At 43.5% G+C, this 18,561-nt stretch overlaps 1 protein-coding gene across 1 annotated transcript in view; it reads right to left on the reverse strand.

Moving 5' to 3' along the window:
• SLCO5A1 (solute carrier organic anion transporter family member 5A1) overlaps window positions 1-18,561 on the reverse strand; it is a 72,694-nt gene that overhangs the window by 53,178 nt on the left and 955 nt on the right. The window contains exon 2 of the mRNA XM_042869490.1: window positions 17,904-18,556. Within this exon, the coding sequence (XP_042725424.1) occupies window positions 17,904-18,556 (653 nt within the window). The remainder of the gene's footprint in view (window positions 1-17,903; window positions 18,557-18,561) is intronic.

Consider the following 18,561-nt stretch of genomic DNA (forward strand, 5'->3'; position numbering starts at 1 on the left):
CAAGTATCAAAAATTACCCTTTATTCTCCTAAGCAGCATTGTTTAATTATTATCACAAAACCTCAATTACACTGAAGTATTTGTTTCTGGAACAAAACCTGAGTTTTGGTTTCTGGATACGTGCCCCTCTCCATCCCCATGGCTCCACAGAGGGATCTCAAGACAGAAGTGAGACTTCTTTCACATCTCTATTCTGCTTGGACAGCTGAGTTTTTCACAGCAGCACTAAGAAGAGCAAGAAGCAAAACCAATTTCTTCCCCATTCAAGCAGTCTCCACATCAACAGCACATGGATGACGAAGATCTCAGGTTGTCTTCTCTACCACTACCCACAACAAAAAGCTATTGGCTTTCACACAACAGTAGAATCTTCTTATGGCTCTAACCACAATTTCTAATAGAATTCAGGTAAGAGAATTAAAACCACCTACAAAGAGGTGGTGCTTAGCCAGATCTTCAACCACCACAATAGCCAAAGGCAGATATTCAGAGCCTAGAATACAGAGCCAACTAACAGGTCTTGCAGGTCTAATATGATCTAAATAACAGGTTTTGCAGGAACCCAGTCTGTACCAAGCCTGAGTGTGGACCACATGGCCTTATCACAGCAAAACAGAAGAAAATTCCATATATCCACACAGCAACATCAACTACTGGAACTGCTGTGAGTTTCTCAGGCCCTGACACTGATTCAGTGAAAAGAGTTGCTCCAGATCATGATCTAATACCCTTAATTAATGAAGAATCACTTTAACAATATTTGTGACACAAACACGTGCTGTTACGTCCCACTCAATGGGTGACATTGAAGATTTACTTTAAAAACCTGCACAGGAGCCTTAACCTTAGTCTCGGCCAGAGTAAAAAAGTCATTCCTCTCCTTGCTGAAAAGCCTCAGGAAATAATCCTTAGTTGACAAACGGGTTATCTTCATCCTTGTGCAGACATCCCAGCCTATGGAGAGATGCCTACAAAAACTGCCCCACAGTGAGTTAATGGGTGCCCCACATAGAAATGAACTGTTCACAAAGTGCCCTCACATGCTTGAGACAGTCCCATAACACTGGATACTGAAACAAGAAGTTGTTGCCTTTGACAAGGCTATGGTCAACTTGGATAGATCAAAGAACGTAAACAGCCAGAGATCTGAAAGAAATGAAGGGAAAAAGAGATGGGAGTCTCTACAGAATCATAGAGGGAAAGGAGGAATATGATCTTGCAAGAAACTGAAAGGAAAAAAATTAATTTATATTTTTTACTCTAGACAGAAGGCCACCAGAAACATAATTTGTTTCTAACTGATTCTATAAATAAATGAGACTGCTCACAGCTCAGTTGGGATCCTGAAAGAAATGAATATTCATCTCATGGGGAAAAGTAGATATCAACATGTAAAGTCAACAATCAAATTTTAAAAAATAAAAATATTTGGGTTTTTTATTACTAGGTAACATGTTCTACATATTTTGGGGTGGTTTGAATTTGTGTGTCAATTTTTTATTTTTTTTTTTAATGCTAGCTTATATTCCCATATAAGGATCAAAAGTTAATACAGCATAAGTTAAACATTTCACCCTTTGCAAACATAAATCATTTTATCTAGATGAAAAAAAATGACTGAATCAATATATTCCAAAAATCAGATTTAAATGAGTAATAATTTGCCGAAAAAAAAAAAAAGGCATCAGAATACTTTAATTGGTTCAACCAAATGTCATCGTTTAAACACTGAGTGCAGCACTGAAAAAGTAATTGCTGTTACAGAGGTTCTCCTTAATGATACTATTATAATTACATCTGCCTTCCTTTTTAAGATATAAACTATAACTGTGATTTAGGACTCCATTTGGAGCTCATTCTCTGTCACAGTAAGATATGTTAATACGTTAATAAAAGACAGAAGTGTTACTAACTTGCAGAGTTAGCATTTCCAAGAAAAAATGACATATAGTACATGAATCCTTCCAAGATGTTTCAAAAGCCCATAGATGGAAAAATGAAAAATTCATAATCAGCAGTAATTATTTTCACTGTTTAGATACTACTCAGCTGACACGTTTTGAGGAAAAATGGCCAATATGCTTTTATTTTAGCTGTAATTTTTTAATAAAATATTATTATTCTGTTTATTTCTTCTTTTTTTGAGTAGAATAAAGCATGGCAGTTTTGTTTCTCAGTTACTTAGATTAGTAGATTATTAAGCACGTTATTTTTCATTAGTAAAAGATGCTCTCACACTTAGCAAACAGACGTGAAAATCATAGTGGCTAGAGGCTACGGACAAATGACTTTCAGCCAACTTTAGGCACTTTTCTGTAGCAGTAACTTTTTTAAGAGGATAATTAACTGTTAAGAGCAATATTCCTATGGAGGAGGCAGGCTGTTTGTAACGGTGAGAGGTTCATTTTAAGTTAAATGGTTTTATGGGTACAGAGCTTTGCATAGGGTTAGCACTATAATGAAATCTAATTCAACAGATGTCAGAGCAACTGAACGTGATAGTCCTTTCTGGCCCAATAAAGCATGAAATTACCCCACATACTCTCCTTTCAGCTCTATCACAGTGGACTTTATAGACGCACTCATCATCTTTAGGACAGAACGATTCCAAGAGCCAATAAACTTCTTTACCATTCTCACCAAACCACCCCCAGAAATCTCCAAAGCCCTTCTCCAGGTAAGAGAAGGAGCAGAGCTGGCCCCATGCTCATTACATAGTACCCCTGCCCATCAGTTCAGCTTTTAGAAGAAGCCTCACAATGGGTGGGCTTGAGACCAGCTGTAGCTCTCCAGGCTGCATGAGTTATTTACATCAGGAAGATCCTACTGGAAGATGATTACCCTCACACGTGCAATCTGCAAACTATCACAACCTTTAATCAGCTTAGCACAGACAAGTTAGGCTTAAGTTTGCACGGAAGATTAAATGTGAGCCCTAAATCCCATGAAATTCATTGCAAGTTGGGTCCCTGACTTACTCAGGCTCCTTGGAACATCTTAATAAGCTCAGTTATTAAATTACTCTAACAGAGAGACTGACAGGGAGGTCATCAAAGAACGACACAGGAGAGTTACCTACAATAACCAAGACAATGTTACTGGTGGTCTCCACAGCTGGCAGATCACAACCAAGCACAGCGACAATCCACTCGGCATCCTTCCACTCTATGGCAGAATTTTACAAGTGACTGAAGAGAGATGATTTTGCAAACTGGTGGATCCTAACTAAACTTTCAGATTCAGACTGAAAATCTGCCCACAAAACAAATGAAACCACACAGTTTACAGGTAGGGGGAAAAGAGTAAAAATAATGACCAAAAAAATCAGCATCTAGTACTCCTTCAAAAAGCAAATACAAAAGATGTAATACATTTCTATGTTTATGTAATATCTAACCGTAACTGTAATCCCCTGTCCAATTTTAATAAACTATATTGTAATCAGATCTTTTTGTAACAGTATAAATTCAGTATCAACTCAGTGCAGCACTCCCAATATTTATTAAGATGTATTTATTTTGCTTCTATAGGTATAATGTAAAGTAAAGGTATACTGTATAATGTAAAATGTATAACGTAAAAGTAAAATAATCAAATAAAACATCACCAATTACCAGTGTGGTTTAGTGGGCATGGTGGGGATGGGCTGGTGGCAGGACTGATGATATTATTGGTTTTTTTCCAACCTTCATGATACTATGATTCTATTTAACACATTCCTTTCTATCAGCTAATTTGCATATTTATAATAAATTTTTAAAATTACACCAAAGATCACAAGTCTACTTTTGCCATCACTGCTGCCAGTGCACTGAAAGAGCACTAACAGATCAGGCATAACAACACAAGTCAAAAAAACTTCTGAGACACGTAGACCTTCAGCCTACTGCTGCCTCTGACACAGGTGAAGCTCCTCAGCTATTTCATATAGCACATCTCAGCAACACTCACACCAAGGCAGAGTCACAAACGGCGCAGTAAGTTCAAGGAATACACCTGAATTTTGAGATGCCTCCTGTAGGGGTTTCCTCTTCTCCACCACAAAGTGGCCCCTTCCCATCACTGGAGTAACTCGTGACACCAGACACACTGATGTGGCAGCACTGATGTATGGCACGCCGAAGGAACATACAACCTAGGGTTCAATTCTAACCTCCTAATCTGCAGAATTTGTTGTCAAACACATCACAGCTGCTATTTTCATGCTCCCTGAGCAGCACAACTACAGCTAGCACTATTTTGCTCACTTTGCAAGCGCTCTGCTGAGATTTTGCTGAGCCTGAGACAGACGTACAGAACCAAAACTCTTTTTGGATCAAATGTAGTTAAATCACCATCTGCTAACTCATGTAACAAACCACTCAGGCAACTGTTTCTTTCAAAACAGAAAACTGAGAGTAACACAGTACCATGGTTTTAAAACACTAAAACTGCTGGGAAAAGCTCAGCAACTGAAAGATCAAAACACTGCAGTGAAAAACTAGCAGAGAGATGACAGCCGAATCAGACATTCGTTTTCAGCAAATACAGCTGAATAGCCAAACAAAAATATTACTTCTTAGTTTCACACACATTCAACTGTGCAGAAAATTCCAACAGCTTGCCTTTCCTTCTCCACAGGAGAAACAATTCAGAGATACCACATCAGGCTCCTATCTTTGGAATATTGAGCACAAGGCTGATGGGCCCATAATTCAGAATTCAACCATTGATGTTCATTGGCCAGACCTGTAAGCCATTACCACGGTATTAACAACATTAGATGGAGAGTCCCCAAGACAAAGGAAATGAAGTGCTATGCACTTAAAAATCCATTCATAATAGGAAAATCCAAATGTTTTTGTTCAGCTTTTTTTCTTGTGACGTTATCATTAAACATTGTGACTCTAATCCAGAACTTTGATTTATTCCCCAGTGAAAGTATAGATGAACTGTTTTGACATGTTAATCTTTGACCGTTCAGTAAAGTGCAGTAGGAGCACTTTAATCACAATACATGCAGAACCAGAATATATTTAGCAACAGACAATTAGCACAATACAGCAATTTTATATAAAAACTTGCTCCCAAAACTGAACAAGAAAGCTGTTTGTACAGATAAGTGCTTATCAGTAGAAGAGGTGACACAGAGTTACCTAAACATGCACAATCTCTCAGAAAAGCCCTGAGAAGGCTGTGGATAACTCCATACAGTTATACAAATTCTCTGTGATTCTGAGTACAACACAGAATGGATTGTGTCAGTGCTACTGCACAGATAGCAACTCAACACGGATCGTCTTTTATTAGCATACACTTCTGAAACCCATCAGGGAAATAATTACAAAATGCCAAAATAGGGAAGCCTGAAGTCACAGGCCATTCCCACTGAGAGCAAATGGAAAATTTCTTTCTCTCTAGCCTAATCTAAATGTCTAAATGTCATGAACAAGGTACTAGATGAAAACAGGAGGAAAGCAGTGGTCCTCAGGGACAGACAGGGACATGACTATTTTACATCAAGAGCAAAAGAAATCTGAATTGCGTAACAAGAATTGAGCAGTAAAAATGCATTTCAAAATGACAGCTCAACATTTTTCCATCTAAAGTTCTTCTGCCATCAAATTCAGATAAAGAAAATTGTCATGAATTCCCAAATTGTTTTCACAACGGAAAAAGACACCTGTTTTATTTTCTCCTAGCTGACTTGGTGAGTTGAGAAATTTTTAATAGACCATGTGCATTTTTTTAGATTTATTAAATTTTGTACAAAAATTCCAAGACGATACGCTATCTGTTTAAGAATGAAAAAGCTTTACAGGTCTGCTCCTGCTCTCACTCAGCATCAGGTGTGCCTCATTATCTTCAGAGGGAAGATGCACGTGTCTACAGTTAGCAGTGATTTATTAACTCTTCTCAAAAGCTTCTCTAAATCTAACGTTCATTGGATGCCAATCTTCAGAACCATGGGGCCAAGACAGCAGGAACTCACCATGGCTCTGGCCTTCAGAAGCACGAAAGCATTAATATTAACTAAATGCCTCCAGCCCTTCCTTTCTGCTCTGAATCCCCTTGGTGCACAGCTAATTGCTTCTCCCCCCAGTATACACTTCTCCTGGGCCCTGCTGCAGAGCAGTCAGCCTCATGCGTTCTAAATCAGATGAGCAGCTCAGAGACAGGAATCCAGAGTGTTCAGGGCTTTTCAGGGTGCCTCCAAAGGCAGCTGAAGTGTTTTGTGCAACCTAAGTGATCTAGTTTTTCTCCAGCTGAATTTCTTACATTAAGAAATAAGCTGAATTACAAAAATGAAAATCTCTGTGGCCTTTTTAAAGCAAGCACATCAATTAGAAACATGAATAGAGAGGTCTTTATTGCAACTGACATTACTACTGTGAAACATTAATATTTTCAGCTGGAGAGAGGACTTTAGTTAATATAAAGATTAAGAAGTAACAAGGAATCTGCGAGATACAAATGACAAATGTGTTTGCCAAAAAACGAGCCCTGAACTGATGACACTGACTTGTGCTCTATTATTACTTGCTTCACAATCCCACGTAAGAGGATTACTGTCTATTTTGGCACTGTGTATGACAAGAATATACAGCACATAACCAAGGGGCTGTGCTAAGAGACTGCCTCGTAACATCACTCCCACACACAGTCTCTAAGGCACAGCTCTCACAGCACAACCAGCTGTCCACTCCCCAAGATCCAAAGAAATGGGGGAAGGGGAAGCAAAGAAGTCAACAAGCCTTTGGGGTTTAATTCAGTGGGAACGCAATATAGCCAAAATTAAGGGCAGAACTGTATTATTTTGCAGTCCTCTGCATACAAAAATAACCACTCTGCCCCTCGTGGTCCACCTTCTATTCAGTACCAAAGCAGCAGAAAGCAATCTGAAAAGCAGCCAGGGACTCTGACAGTCACAAGAGCCATGTTGCTACCATCTCTTCTAATGCCACGCTACTAATTCTTCTAATATCCCTGGACAGGCTACGCAGCAGGCATTAATCCAGCTCTAGAAGAGTTGCTTAGCCCCAAAGTCATACTTCAGAGAAATCTTTATAATCAGACCACAAAGAAGCCCATCTGAGCATCTTATTAAGGTAGACATAGGAAATTCACTACATTCCTAATTACTACACCTTTTTTTTTTTTTTTCCTGTCAGGCACAATTCAAACAAAGGGCAGCTGGCTCACAGTGTAGGATGTCTATCTGCTAATGTAAACCTCATGGCTATCAAACTTCTCTACCATGACCATCCATCAGTCCTCCCACTGGCTGTGCCAGTTATGTCTTCTCCTCCTATGAGGAACTTGTCAGCTCTGACCCCACAGATAGCAAAACATTTCAGTGTGCTGACCTGGGCAAACAGTGAAATGTTATTTCTCACATACTGAGAGAACGTCAACCCGAAACATTTCTTCCTGATTTTTTCCCCCAGAGATGTATACAAATAGAGTATAACTCTGAGAGACAAAATATGGGGTTTTCTTGAAAGCATTGCACTGCTTCAGTCCACAGAATGCTCTTCTTCTGCAGGTTTTAAGTTCAGAAAATGGAGGTGCAGGGAAGGATGAAAAGAGGAATAAAGATAAGGGAAGTTAAATACAGATCACAAACAGTTCATTTTCACCCTATCCAAATAGTCCATTTTCCAGTGAAAATAGTGCTATTTAACTAAAGGAGTAATAGCTGCTCTAACTAAATCAGGGCAGAAACTCTTTCAAATACATTACTTCATATATTCTTCTGTTTTTTTCTTGTACACTGAATCTCCTACCTTATCACAGGCTGAAAAGGCACAAATGTACAGAACCCCTCTCACACAACAAGTGTGAAGGCTTTTTTCAACTCCTTTCATGTTAGGTGGGTGGGCAAATACCAGACAATTACTTTCACCTCATTTCTCACAAAAGGCTGAGCTCAAGTGCATGGCTGCAGTTCCTTTATCCAGTCTTTTTTTGGTCTTGTTTTTTTCCCCCCCACTCAAGGTGGAACGACTCCCTGCTTGCTGTGTCCTACTTGCTTCTGAATGCCCAAACCTGAAACTCTTACCCATAAACTCAATAAAAACAAAAAACATCCAAATCTAAGCAAAAATCATAGAATCATTGAGGTTTGGAAAAGACCATCAAGATCATCTAGCCTAACCATCACTACCATGTCTACTAAACCACATACCTCAGTGCCACAGATCAATTGCTAATATTTATCAGGTATAGAAAGAAGCCAATGCTAATGAAGAAAAGTCTTTATTTGAAATTCTGCATGAGCTCAGTAGGTGTAGAACAGAACTAATATTCCTCTCAAGGAGTGACGGTTTCGGTTTCAGATGGGTAACAAAGCAACACCCATTGGTGTTTGGACAACCCCAAAAGCTCACATTCTGTGCTCAGTAATGCGTTAAGATAAGAAACTTAATTTTCTGAAATTCCTATTTTTAGGCCAATAACACAATCTCACAGATAAATATCTCAGCCTGTGTGCATCAGCACTATCATACTGCAGACTCAAAACCTCATGTGTTATCTCTATTCCCCTATGACTACACAATTTCTCTAGGGATACCCTCACTATTTTTACCACTCAGCAGCTGCATTAAATCAAGTTGATGCAAATTGCCCATCAGTTTTACAAAATTTAGAATCTGCAAAATTATGTTGCCATCTTCTACAGTAGGTGATTTTTTTTTTTACCTCTTAAAATGGGAATTGGTGGTCTTCTTGCAGCTGACTTCAGCATCACTACTAAACTTCTTTTTCCCTCGCTGGAATAAAGTAAGGAGCAGAAACATAAAGATAGATTAAAATCAGAAAATGGCAAACTTTCCTAATTATTCTTTTGATATTGAGGTACCAGGGGAGGATAAGCCACGTTCTGGGACTCACTGGCAGCATCACCTCCAGCTCTTCCCACCGTAGCATGGTGAGTCATAGAACCATAGAATCACAAGGTTGGAAAGAACCTGTAAGATCATCCAGTCCAGCCGTCTCCTCATCACCATTGCCACCACTAGCACTAAATCATATCATGCAGCACATCAACCAGACACCTCTTGAACACTGCCAGGGACAGCGACTCCACCACCTCCCTGGGCAGCCATTCCAGTGCCTGACCACTCTCTGACAGAAAAAGTTCTTCCTTATGTTCAACCCAAACCTCCTCTGATACAACTTCTGGCCATTACCCCTTGTCCTACTATTTGCCTGGGAGAAGAGGCCAAATCCCTCTTCACCACAACCTCCCTTCAGGAAGTTGTAGAGTGCAATGAGGTCTCCCCTGAGCCTCCTCTTCTCCAGACTGAACAATCCCAGCTTCCTCAGCCGCTCGTCCTAAGACTTGTGCTCCAGACCCCTCACCAGTTTCATTGCCCTACTCTGGACATGCTCCAGGACCTCAACATCTTTCCTGTAGTGAGGAGCCCAAAACTGAACACAGTACTCGAGGTGCAGCCTCACCAGTGCTGAGTAGAGGGGGATGATCACCTCCCTGCTCCTGCTGGCCACATTATTTCTAATGCAGGCCAGGATGCCGTTGGCCCTCTTGGCCACCTGAGCACACTGTCAGCTCATGTTCAGCCGAGCATCAACCAACACCCCCAGGTCCTTCTCTTCTTCACACTCATCCAGCCGCTCACCCCCAAGCCTGTAATGCTGCATGGGGTTGTTGTGCCCAAAGTGCAGGACCTGGCACTTGGCCTTGTTGATGAGTCCCATTCACCTCAGCCCAGTGATCCAACCTGTCTAAATCCCTTTGAAGGGCCGCCCTACCCTCAGGCAGATCGACACCACCTCCCAGCTTGGTCTCATCTGCAAACTTACTGAGGGTGCACTCAATCCCCTCATCTAGGTCATCAATAAAGATACTAAACAAGATGGGCACCAGTACTGACCCCTGGGGGACACCACTTGAAACGGGTCGCCAGCTGGACTTCACTCCATTCACCACAACCCGCTGGGCACGGCCCTGTAGCCAGTTCCTTACCCAAAGAAGTGTATATCTGTTCAGACCACGGGCAGCCAGTTTCCCCAGAAGAAGCCTGTGAGGGACCGTGTCAAAGGCTTTGCTGAAGTCTAGGCAGACTACATCAACAGCCCTTCCCTCATCTATCAGACTGGTCACCCAGCATAGGAGAAGATGAGGTTGGTCAAACACGACCTGCCTTTCACGAACCCGTGTTGGCTGGGCCTGATCCCCTGGACACCACGCACATGCCGTGCAGTTTCATCCAAGATGATTTGCTCCATAACTTTCCCTGGTACTGAGGTCAGGTTAACAGGTCTATAGTTCCCCGGATCCTCCTTACAGCCCCTCTTGAAGATAGGAGTCACATCAGCAAGCCTCCAATCCTCTGGGACCTCACTAGTCAACCAGGAGCGCTGATAGATGGCCGAGAGGGGCTCAGCAATCACCTCTGCCAGCTCCCTCAGCACCCGAGGGTGCAGCCCATCCGGTCCCATGGACTTGTGACAGTCCAGATGGAGGAGAAGCTCTCTGACTGTCTCCACCTGAATCGCTGGGGGCATTTTCTGAGCAGAGTGCTGTGCCACAAATATGAAACCCTCCCTTCTCCTTAACATTTCCTGGTTTCTCCGCAGTCTAAAGAGCATCCTCACGAATTTCTCTTGTATTTGACCTGTGAGGCTCTGAGCTCATTCCTTTGGGACTTCTGATGGAAGAGGCACTGTTTTGAGCTGTCCGATATATAGCAAAACCTACCCAGACAACAGCTCAGCTGAACAGAGCAATTTCTCTTTAAGGACAAGGAAAGCTTGCTATACAGCAACCTCAGATAATATCTTACAGAGTATTTCCTGCAGAGAAATGCTTTGGACACAAACAAGGCTTGCTTAGCACATTCTGTGCGAGTAATCACAGGTCAAGCAATCTCCACAGAGTGCTCACAACTCTTTCACTATCTACTGTGCTTTATCTACACACACACACATTTCTTTAAAGGACTGCTGAGGAGGTCCAGCATTCAAACTTCAACCTGGGACTGAAAAACAGAAAAAGGAGAAGTGGGAAGCTAGGTATTATTCAGAGCCCTTGGCTTCAGGAGCACTCTGGCACCTCCAAGTGCCTGCATGAAACCCAAGGGAAAACACCAAGTAGATCTGGGAAAAACATAGTGATAAACTATAGCAGCAAACACCAAGACCTGGCCCAATATCCACCAGAGGATATGCTCAGCTATTATATGGATTATATGAAATATTCTGACTCCAGAGAATACAGTTTAACAAATCCAAAAAGGATAGGATGCAACAAGGAGAATCCCTATGGGATATACCTTTATCTATTAGAATAAATTCACTGAAAACAGACACATAGATATAGAAAGTAGTCACCAGCCTAACAAAGAGCTGACTAAATTCAAACAAGTGGAGAGCTGGGAGCTGGTTCCAGATCAGCACTGGATGTTAAGAAAATGCTGAGACTCCCAAAGCTGTCACTCCAGACTTGCAAGTACTGATGGGTGCAGACCCCAGGAGCAGAACTATCTGTAGCTGAGGTCCTGTGCATGCTGCAAGGTGAAGCAAGCCTTAAAATCAATAAATACAGGCAGAGGGAAAATGGAAGAGATCAAAAAATGTCCCAGAAAAGCAAGGTGTACAGGAAAATGGAGAGGAGAAGCATAGTGGAACAGCATAGGAGCGTTTATCTTCCTTCAGTAATTTTCATATCAGTTTGTTCAAATCACAGTATAAGTACCCATGGTTGTGTTTTTTTTTTCCCTAATGGCATCTCCTCCAGATTCCCCAGCAGACAAGTCACAATGGAATTCCCACTGGAGCGCAATGTTTTCCACCATGTTATGCGTCTTGGTGCCAATCAGGAGGTGAGAGCTGGTGCTTGGGATCAGACTGCCAAGTGCAGGAGCAGCACACAGCAGCACCAGAGTTTTGTGCTCACACCTCTCAGCTTGTGGAGAGGCTGAAGGAAGGAAGAAAAACCCATATCCACAAGCTCTCTCACTAGCACTGTGCATGGATTTCTGGCCCTGTGACAGCACAACAGATGCACAAACTCAGCAACAAAGCAAGACATAGCACATACCTATCTGTGCTGCAGCGCGTTGACATATTCTTTCCCATCATGGGAAATGTCCTTTTTATTCTTGGGTCTCAGGAGGGGCCGGGGCATGGGTCTGGCTGGCTGACAATCTCCATGCTGCATCGAGGCTACAGAGCCCAGTCCTGGCCCCTCTGAGGATGTGGATGGGTTTGCAGAGGCACCCTTGGGCTGGGAGCTGAAACTGACAAACTCCAGGGGAGATTCACTGGGAGAAAGGCCACCAGCCTGCCCTGCCCTCAGCACACACAGCATCAATTGCTTGTGGCTTGTTCCCTCAGCAGCCACAGGCTGAGCTCATCCCAACCACTGCAGATTCATAGACTCACAGAATGAGATGGGTTGGAAGGGACCTTAAAGATGACACAGTCCCAACCCCCTGCCGTGGGCAGGAATGCCACCTGCCAGATCAGGCTGTCCAGGGCCCCATCCAACCTGGCCTTGAGCACCCCCAGTCAGTAAAGGCAGCAGTGCCAGAGCAACTGACTGGAGCAGGAGCTGGTTCCGCATGGTTACTTCTTGAGTACTTTCAAAAGGAATGTAAAAATAATTTAAAAGCGAAGATCAAAACTGAGTTCATGCCTTCTATGTTTAATAAAAGTTTTAAAAATGTTATCAGGATGAAAGATTTAGAACAGGTTTAAAAGCAAAGTATGAAACCAAAGAAAGATTCTCTCATGACAGAGTCACTTTCCTGCTCCTTTAAAATCTGTGGATGAAATCCATTCAACTGCTTTAAAAATTTCCTGATCAAAACTTGGAGATGCTGGCAGCTTAAGCCTGGTTTACAACCCCACCTGCACTCCTTATGCAGTCAAATCAGAAAGCTATTTAGCTCTGTGTGATAGGACAGAGCAACTCTGTCTGCCCACCTATATGAGATTCTCCTCTCCTTTGACTGCATAAGAACTCATACAGCTTACACACCCACAAACAAAGGTTGGCAAGGTACAGAGGCTACTGCATAAGAGTTAAGGGTAACACATTTAGTATCCCTGGCAACTTGGAACGAACCCACCTGCAGCAGCAGCAGCAATTACAGGGACTCTTTACAAAACAATCAGTGTATGGGGCTGAAGTTTCCAGCCACAAGGTAACTAGACACTGGATCCCAACCATTCAGTCCCTGGAAGAAGGTACAGACAAGCCAGTGCTCAAAGGCTGCTTTCATGTCTAAGTTTCCAGGCTTCTCTGGGGAGCTCTGCAAGCCCAGACACTTGTCTGCCAGAATCAGGTCGGCGGCAGAGCTCTCCTGGGAGGAGAGGAGCCGTGCTCTAAGCAAGCAGCATTCCTGAGCACCAGCAAGAAGAAGGGGCACTCCCAGGCCCAGAAGGTCTAAGCAAATGCAGCCAATGAGGCTGGTACCTCCAGGAGCTTCATGCTCCTGGGCCCCACCTCAGCTGCAGAATAAGGCAATAAAACTGCATAGCTGAACTTCAAGTAATTATTACAAACCGTGTCTGCTGCCTGATCAGCATTTTAACATAAAGGAGGTTACAGAAATGCCAGAGAAGCACAATACTCAATGTTCCGAGTAATAAATCATCTGCGTGGGAACAGAGCTCAATCCGATCCATGCGTACGCGCAGCCCCCTCAGCTGCACTCGAGAGGCTGTAATGGTCTGAGAGCACGGTGCCCAGCTGCAGCCTGCCCTGCTCCCAGAAAGCAAACAGCTGCTCATGGGCAGCTCTGAGCATCAGCCCACGGATGAACTAAGGTGTAGTTTTCACTCAGATAAACCGATCCCACAGCTGAGAACAACCTGAGCTCACTGCTCTTTTAAACAGGAAATCCAGTGAGCAATAAAAAGCGCTGGTGAGCATTTTTGCCAATTTCAGCTTTGATACTCTTCTGCTAATGTTAGAAATAGCAATCCACAAATGGTCCTCCTGAAAACAAAGACGGAGTCCAAGTATTTTAGAAACACGTCTAAATATTTATTCTTCTTCCAGGGCAGGAAAGGACTTTACTTCCCTAGTTCTCATGCCATTATCTGCACCAACCTCAGTTACATACATCTATACGTTTTTTTCTGCTGTTTTCTCATAAAAGCTTTATCCTTGCATTTCATAATTATTGTTTCTTCTCTAAACTACTGAAAGCCTACCTTCTGCTAAATCTGCATAGGCCATTTGCTAATAACCCATCATCACCAGCTAACAGCATTCTTGAATAAGACAATAAAGCATCCTTAGCATAACAACTAATCCATCTACGAGTCCTTTCTGGAGGTTACTAGTGAAAGCCAGATATTTCTGAATGCTGAAATATTCTCATCAGTGCAATACTTCTGTAAATTCCTATACTGTCCTCTTATGTATGAATTTTCTAAGTAAATTCTTTTGTTATTACAATAGGCACTTGCAAAAGAAGTAAAACATTTTAAAATTATTCAGGCACCACAATGCCACTACAAAACCTTCCAAGTACCACAGCTAATTCCAGGAACAGCTCCTATAGTTCATAATGCAAGTGCAGAATGACCTCACAGTCAAGACAAACTATCAGATCCCTAAAAAAAATAAAATAAAAAAAATAAAATAAAAAAAAAAATTAAAAAAAGAAACAACTCCACTGTGTTTAAGTTTCAGAATTTGACAGCAAGGTACAAAAAGCCTTTAGAAGTCCAATCTGACTCTGAATGTGAACTGGAAGAGTTTTCACCCTGATGTACCTTCAAGAACAAGCTGCATGCCTGGGGTACTCTACCCTACAGCCAAGCACCAGAGGACAAGATTTGAGGCGCAGACAATGACAACTTTGTGGTCTGATTTTTGGGCTGTCCTGTGTGGAGCCAGGAGGAGTTGGACTCGATGACCCTCATGAGCCCCTTCCAATTTGGGATATTCTGTGATTCTACAACTTAGTGATTCAGCGGTTTCTACAGAAGATGTGTACCTTCCATTTCGGATTATCTATGTTTAAGGGAGTCAGTCCTTGCATTTCCCAGGCACCTGCTATAATCCCGGCTTGCTTCCAAGCCTGATGCCACGCATTTTCTCCAGGTCAGCCCTGTAGCATCAAAGCCCTGCCAGGGCAAGGGGCTGAGCACCCCGAGCTTCACAAGGGAGAAACATCCCACAGGAGTGAGCTCACACATCGCTGTGCAAGCGCCCGGACACTCGTCCCCTTGGCACCTTTGTCCTACTAAAAGCAACACACCACCTTGCGAACTGGCACCTGGCCACCCCGACAGATGGACTGGAGTGCAGGCAGCCAAGAGACTATGTATAAGCACCAAATATGTTTTTGAGAGGAGGACTTCCAGCCAGGAATGTTAAAACAGCTGTCCGCATTGAGCTTGCATGCCTACACTTAAGAGGATATGCTATTGGCACTCGAGCCCTGAGCTGGATTAACTTGAAAAATAAATAAAATAGCCTCCACATCCACATAAGGTGAGCTTTTGCAGCATCAGGATTAGTGATGCTGAGGGGGCTTCACCATCCATCAGTCAGCAGGCAAACTGGAAGGGCGGAAGTGCTCCGAAGTTGTGCAGATCCATGGAACTTTTCTCTTGTGCATGCTCCCTAACAAATGTTTTTCAGTTGAACACGTATTTAAATCTGTTTTAATTAAAAAGCACAGCACGCAGTACCAGCCTGATTTCCAACAAACACACTGGTGACTTTACACTCTGCATTGGAGGATACCTCTAGTTTGAAATTAGCCATCTTCACTGAGAAGCATCCTTGTGTGAAAGGAGTGCTTTCACCAGGCTTTCTCTTCTTTTCAAAACCTCTAAACATTCCAGCCCAAGATTTTTGGTTAGCTTTTGGCTACATACATCCACAGCATTGAAAGCTAGGTTAGATGGAGCCCTGGCAATCAGCACACTTGCCTCTATGGTCCCACAGTGTGCCTGGCCAGGTTGCCCACTGCCTATGAAGGTCTCTCTTCAAGAACTGAAACATTCCAAACCTCAGAGAAGCACCAAGCACAGGTTGCTCACGCCAACATGACCAACTATTTTTTTTTTCTTTCCACAGAACTCAGATTCTATTCCTGCACTTAAACACTATATAGCTTAAAAACTGACAGGAAGCAACTAGTGAATCTTTTAAATGTGCTTTGTGTTCATGTTAACTCTCATTTCCCAGCGGATAGATCAGATGGCTGGCACAAAACCCACATTCACACTTCAGCTGAGTATCTCACCTTCACTTTTCTCATTCACTACACACAAGCATCCCATCTATGTGGACATTCCCAGTATAGATCAAAGCAGCACTCATCACCTGGCTCCTGGCTCACCCACAGCCTTCCAGCAGTTGCTGGTGTCTTTTACCTTTGCTAAGGCTTTGAGGCTGATCTCTGCAGCAATTAAAAGCTGCCTGAGTCATTTTGCCATGACTTCCTGTGGCAGCAGAAATTCACGGCAGCACAGCTTCTCCTGCACTGAGGATTTCCAATAACCTTACCTCCCCCCCACTAGGGCTCTCTCCCTCTCACTCCACTCCTCTCCTTTGCCCTTCTTGTCTCACCTGCAGCCAATTCCCTCTCTTTTTCCCTTGTTTTTAAGAGTGGTATGAAATTACCTGTTGCCAAAATCTTCAGCCCACTCTCTACTGCTCCAAACTACAGTTATGGACCTCAGCAACGAGACACTGTTCTTCCAGGCTAAGCTAGATTTCCATCCCAGCACACTTTTCTTAGAGGCTGGGGAGCGCAGGAAAATGCTGTGTAAAATATTTCACCAGGCTGATCAGCAGTGCTGCAAGAACAGCAGAGAAAACACAGCTAATACCTACACTTCCTTGTGAAGCCCAAAAACATTAAGGGCTTTCTCAAGACATTACACATAGAACTGACTTTAAAAAGGTTCAGGGAGCAGTCGTGTTGATGATGAATAGGTCACAGGGAATAAAAAACACAGATATGGATAATTAATTTTCGCTTAACAAAGTAATTACACACACACCATGTGCGTTCCTGTCATAAATGTCTATTTTACAGGGAATGATTACCTCCAAGGTTATTGCAAAGATGCAGCAAATTAACTGGCAATGGGAATGCTGAGCAACCACTTAAGCAGCTCTTCCAGCACCATCAGTGCCTCCCTTAATCTGAGAATGATTTGAAGGGCCGAGATTCATTTCTCACAGAATCACATAAGATACCAGCAGAGCACAAGGAACAACTAATCCTCCTTCGTACTACGCACACTATCAACAGTGTACAGTGTTCCCTATCCTCTCCAATCCCCAAATAAGTTCAGTACATAGTTAACCAAGAAAATCCTTTCTCACATTATAGGAACACCTCCTGTACCTGCCAAACTCCAATGCAGAGGGTTGTAACTTTGGGGTGTTCCTCGAGCTCCCGTAACTGAGCTCTAACCCTGAAGGCGTCACTTACTGTTATATCCAAGTTCTTTCCAACTGAGTTCCCACATGACTTATTGATGCCTGCCAAAATTCATTGCTAAATAACTTCTGGGAAAGTAAAACAAACAAAACATGTAAGAATCTGTCAAAGTATTGATAAAACATCAGCATTATAAATACTCCAGATGAATGGCACGCTGGCCAAAATTTAGAAATGCATTTTTTCTGCATTAGCAAAAAGAACACTGTTGAAGGGGCTGAGCTAACTGTAGCACTAATTGCAGAAGTCACCTGCTTACGATGGGGAAGGTGACCTTCTCTGATGTCCTGCTCCACACTGTTACACACTGCCTGAGCTTCACCTGTCACTGCTGGTCACCATCCCACAAGAAAAGGGACGGAGGGGGAGGGCATTTTATCACAGGAAAGCACAGCAAATTTATTTGGAAAGTTTCCTTTGGAAGGCAACCTGATGCTGTTCAGAAGGCACAGAGCTCAGCCAGAGATGCCTTACCTAGGTAAAGCGAGGCGTTCTCTTTCTTGACATTGTCATCCAGGTAGGTTGGTCCCAAGGTATAGATGGGTGTGGAGCCCATGCCGATGAGAATTTGGGCACAAATGAATAAAGCTACATAGAGGGAGTGATCGTTCCCACCGGAATCCTTGATGCAGGCCGGCGAGTCCCACTGCTCCTTGGCGGTGCCGTTGCCGGTCACGCACAAGCCCTCGTTGCTGACGGAGGAGTTCAGCTCCTGGATCTGGTACGGCGGGGAGATGAAGTGAGGTAGGGAGAAGAGAGCGGCCCCCAGGGCGATGAAGAAGCCCCCGACGGCCAGCCAGAGCGGCCTGCGCCCGCGGCCCCCGAAGTAGCTGATGAACACCACCACCACCAGGCTCCCGATGTCGAAGCAGCTGACCAGCAGCCCCGACTCCGAGCTCTTCAGGCTGTATCTCCGCTCGATGGTGGTGATGACGCTGCTCAGGTAGCCGGAGACCATGAGGGACTGGATGAAGGTCAGGAAGCACATGCACACCAGGAAGAAGCGCGAGTCCGCCAACACTGCCCGGAGGCACGCTCTGCCCGGCGGCCCCGCCAGCAGCAGCGGCGGCGGAGGCGGCGGGGGGGCTCCGGGGGACACCCCTCTCCCGGCCGCCGCCGGCTCCGTCCTCCG

The sequence above is a fragment of the Lagopus leucura genome, unplaced genomic scaffold (assembly GCF_019238085.1).
Source record: "Lagopus leucura isolate 7727_CA_CO unplaced genomic scaffold, USGS_WTPT01 Super-Scaffold_100002, whole genome shotgun sequence".
NCBI lineage: Eukaryota > Metazoa > Chordata > Aves > Galliformes > Phasianidae > Lagopus > Lagopus leucura.